Source organism: Sipha flava, unplaced genomic scaffold, assembly GCF_003268045.1.
Source record: "Sipha flava isolate LNK unplaced genomic scaffold, YSA_version1 18996_pilon_pilon, whole genome shotgun sequence".
NCBI classification, from domain to species: domain Eukaryota; kingdom Metazoa; phylum Arthropoda; class Insecta; order Hemiptera; family Aphididae; genus Sipha; species Sipha flava.
Genome location: NW_020272531.1, coordinates 1 through 4,820, shown reverse-complemented (window position 1 = coordinate 4,820; position 4,820 = coordinate 1). Strand labels below are relative to the sequence as shown.

Genomic DNA, 4,820 nt, shown 5'->3' with positions numbered 1-4,820 from the left:
TACGGATATCGACTCAATAGTAGAACAAGCGTTCGTAAAATTATTAGCTGAGGAAGACGCTTATGTTTATCGCGGTAGTGGCTTTACTTTGGAAGCCATAGACGGTTTATTATTAGGAATATACTGTTATGGGCTACCACAAAAACATGTATAAATAGAATTGTGCGTAACACAATATCACAGGTGTTACACACCTATATTTGATCATAGACTATCTATAATCATTAATTTAAAATATTATAAGATTAATATATATTCTTAGAAACACCTACATTTAATAGGCTGGCCATAAACCAATAATAACAATATATATTTTAAAAGATTAATATATATTCCTAGAAACACCTACATTTAATAAGACCAGTAATATATATTAAAAGATGTAATCTATAAAATGATAAAGTAGGTCGAACGAACATGGCCTATTGCTAAATAAGGAGTTATGCCGAAACAACAAGACCAATGACGTCAATCAATCCATATAAAAGAGGGATCAAAATGACCACAATTCAGATGAGTTCTAGTCACGGAACAACAAGCAACTTCACGTCACTTTGTATTAGAATTTTGTTAACACTTTGAGTATTAAAATAAATGTATTAATGTATTAAAAGTCTCATGTTTATTTAAATTAAATACATCTTCGACTTGCAACACTTGAAATCGAGCCGGTGGCACGTAACAATACAATTACACACCAATGGCTGGATCGTCATATATTGAATTACCGGCATATATAGATAGGAAACGGACCACCATCAACCCACAAAACAATGACCAACAATGTTTCAAGTGGGCTATATTAGCTAAGCATGTGACTGAACAACCAAAATATCGTATTGGTGAAAATTATCGCCAACACGAAGGAAAATATAATTTTGATGGTATTTCGTTTCCAACACCGCTATCGGATATTTCTAAATTTGAAAAAAATAATCCGAACGTCACTGTGAATGTGTATGGGTTAGACAAAAAGTTCCAGCCACCGCGTAAATATCCGACGTACGAGGTGTACCCGCTACGTGTCGCTGATGAAGAGAAAGCCAACCACTTTGATCTGTTGTCGGTGACGGACGACGAAAACTCACACTACATCTACATCTCGAATTTTTCCCGCCTTATACGCTCGCAAAAAACTCATCATGAAAGTCAGGCAATATTTTGCAAAAGATGCTTTACATCATTTCACAAACAAAATTTAAAGCATAAATTAAGCGGGCAGGCAGCGCTAGAACACCACAGATTAATATGCGGCCCGCATAAACCCATACTACCGAAAATGCCTGAAGATGGATCAGTTCTTGAATTTAACGCTTGGCAAAACGCACAAAGGCATCCTATTGTTATATATGCCGATTTTGAGGCTCTGCTTGTAAAGACTGATGAGGAAAAGGGTGATAATACAACAATCATACAAAAACACCGTCCTATGAGCTATGGTCTCATTGTGAAGGCGAGTGAAGATGTACCGACAGAGTTATTGAGTGAACACAACATACCAACGGAACCAGTGATCTACCGAGGAAGTGAGAGTCAGCCTGATATGGCGAGACATTTCGTCGAAACCGTGACGGATATATCGTTGAATATAGAGAAATTATTGAAGACGAATATTCCGATAAATATGTTCGCAGACGACATACAAGTTCTTGAAGCAGCGACGCACTGCAATCTATGCAAATGCGATGTTAATAACTACACCCGTATTCGCGATCATGACCACTTGACCGGGAAATTTAGACAGACTTTATGCAGTAGATGTAATTTAAGTCTTAAACAACCGAAATACGTACCAGTTTTCATTTATAATCTGTCCAACTATGATGCTCATTTTATAGTAACAGAACTTGATTATGATTCACATAGAATAAAAGTAATTCCAAACAGCGAGGAGAAAATCGTTACTTTTTCGAAATATATAAGTAACAATTTTACGATCAGATTCGTGGATACATTCAGATTTATGGCTACAAGCTTATCAACACTCGCCGCCAATCTAATAACACCAAACTTGGAAAAATTCCGCATAACCGCAAAACATTTTTCCAATAATGATCTACCACTTGTCACCCGTAAGGGTGTATATACTTATGACTTCACTGATGATTGGGCTAAGCTTGAACAAACAACATTACCTGCAAAAGAGGACTTTTATAGCACCTTAACAGAAGAATACATAAAAGAAACTGAATATCAGTTTGCGGAAGACGTATGGAGTCATTTCAATTGTCAAACGTTGGGCGAGTATTCAGATCTTTACCTGAAAATTGATGTATTGCTTCTAGCGGATGTATTCGAAAATTTCCGGGATTTATGTTTGAGCACATACAATTTGGATCCAGCATACTATTTTACAGCACCAGCGTTTTCTTTCGATGCAATGTTGAAATACACCTCAATAAAATTGGATTTACTATCGGATTATGAAATGCTATTAATGATTGAAAATGGTTAGTATAATGGAAATTATTTTTATTCCAACGATAATACGATAACACTTTTATAGGTATTCGAGGAGGACTTACACAGGCCAGCATGCGGTACGCAAAACCTAACAATGAGAGAACACCTGATTATAACCCAGCAGACCCAAAATCCTGGCTTGTTTATCAGGATTGTAAGTTAATCTATACATTATTATTATTATCATTATAAAGCTAATTTTATACTTTTAAAACCCTAGGCAATAATCTTTACGGTTGGGCAATGTCACAGTTCATGCCCTACGGAGGCTTCAAGTGGGTCAAACCGTCTCTTAACGGATTAGCTGATTTGAACGCGACTTCCCCCATAGGACGGTTCTATGAAGTCGACATAACTTATCCAAAAGAACTTCACGATAAACACAACAGCTTGCCATTTTTACCAAAAAATAGTATACCACCAAGCTCAAAAGTGCAGAAACTCGTGGCTACGTTTAAACCGAAAAAAAATTATGTTGATCACTATCGCAACCTCCAACAAGCCTTGAACAATGGTCTCATAGTTGAAAAGGTGAATATTATATTACATGTTTTTTTTTTTTTTTTTTTTTTTTTATCATAGAATTATTAACATTTATGTTATAGGTGCATAGAGTTGTTCAATTTAACCAGTCTGACTGGTTAGCCAAATACATTGCGTTGAATACCGAGATGCGAAAAAGGCAAAGAATGAATTTGATAAGGATTTCTTTAAGTTATTAAACAACGCTGTATTCGGTATGTTATTATAGAAAAAAAATAATTATTTTAATTATTGTCTTTATCATATGATTTTCATGCAGGAAAAACCATGGAAAACTTTCGTAAACGCATGGAAATGGAACTTGTATCGTGTGATAGACGTTTACAGAAATTAATAAACAAATCGACATTTAAACATTGCACTACGTATTCTGAAAACCTAAATGCTGTAACATTGGAAAATAAGATCATCAATTTTTGCAAACCTATTTATATTGGTAATTTTTCTATTAATAATATATATACATATATAAAGGTATTATTGAGATTTTTAATGTACATAGGTCTCGCGGTTCTCGACATAAGCAAAAGTTTAATGTATGATTATCATTATAATGTGATGCGAAAACACTATGGTGATAAAATCGAGCTTATGTATACAGATACAGGTATTATTTTTTTTTTTTTATTATTATTATTAATTCGATATATGCATAATAATTTTCATAATTTATAGATTCATTGGTATATTATATCCAAACCGACGATTTCTACAAAGACCTCAAGAATAATAACAACTTGCTCAACCGAATGGATACTTCCAACCTACCGGAAGACCATACATGTTACATTGCTGAACGAAAAAAAATACCAGGTCTGTTTTCTGATGAAACGGATGGGCTCGTAATGACCGAGTTTTGCGCGCTGCGAGCAAAATCATATGCTTACATTTTGGATGGTAAGGAGAAGATCAAGGCCAAGGGAATTAGAAGGCATGTTGTAAAGAATCATATGACGTTTAACGATCATAAAAAGTGTTTGTTTGGTGAGGAGGAGATGGATGTTAAGAGAGAAAATGTATCTATCCGCTCTTTCAAACATCAACTGATGACAATAAAATCAAACAAATTAACGTTTAATAATTTTGATGATAAGAGAGTTATCCTAGAAGATAAAATACATACACTGGCTCACGGTCATTATAGAATAGAGTAAGTTATTACAAACATAATATATATATATTTTATTAACATTTTTCTTATTTTTACAGGGAAGATGATTAGATGAAGAAGGACAGAACTAGAACGAGGACGAGAAAGGTTTAATGAGAGACCTTCTACACTGCATATAGTTTAGTTAAATATTTTTATTGTAAATATTACCATGTTATATATTGTATATATATTTTTTTTTTGTAAATGCATATTTTGTAAATTACCATGTATATATTTTGTTTTATTGTAAATATCACTCGAATAATTTGTATATTCGTGTAAATGTAATCTATAACCCTGTATATTATTCTGACAAATGTTAACACATAAAAATATAAAAACAATGTTAAAATATAATTATGTTTATTGTTATATTTTTAAGAATTATTTATAAACCATTTTCTTATAGCAAAAACTTTATAAAATGTACATTGTTTAGGATTAAATTCCATATGAAAAATACAACAAGGTAGAGTTTCGTCATCGCATATTTGATCCAAACGAGGGCAGGCCAAGTCTTCAATGTTGATGAGTGTAACGTGTGGTATATACTCCATAAGAATTTGTTTTTTCTGTTCACCTTTGACGTAAATGCTTTTGAACTTTAATGAATTCAATATTTTACCGAGTTCTTCATACTCGATATCGCCGTATTCTATAG

At 33.3% G+C, this 4,820-nt stretch overlaps 1 protein-coding gene across 1 annotated transcript; it reads left to right on the top strand.

Annotated features, from left to right (window-relative positions):
* Positions 1–685: 685 nt before the first annotated feature.
* On the top strand, positions 686–4,160 carry LOC112681330 (the record flags this gene model as incomplete). Its single annotated transcript, XM_025551598.1, is given in 8 exon segments — positions 686–2,450; positions 2,507–2,617; positions 2,684–2,994; positions 3,069–3,135; positions 3,138–3,200; positions 3,266–3,442; positions 3,509–3,613; positions 3,682–4,160. Coding segments are annotated over 8 exon segments (3,078 nt in total), but the record flags the coding sequence as incomplete, so codon positions are not given.
* Between the last annotated feature and the right edge of the window lie 660 nt (positions 4,161–4,820).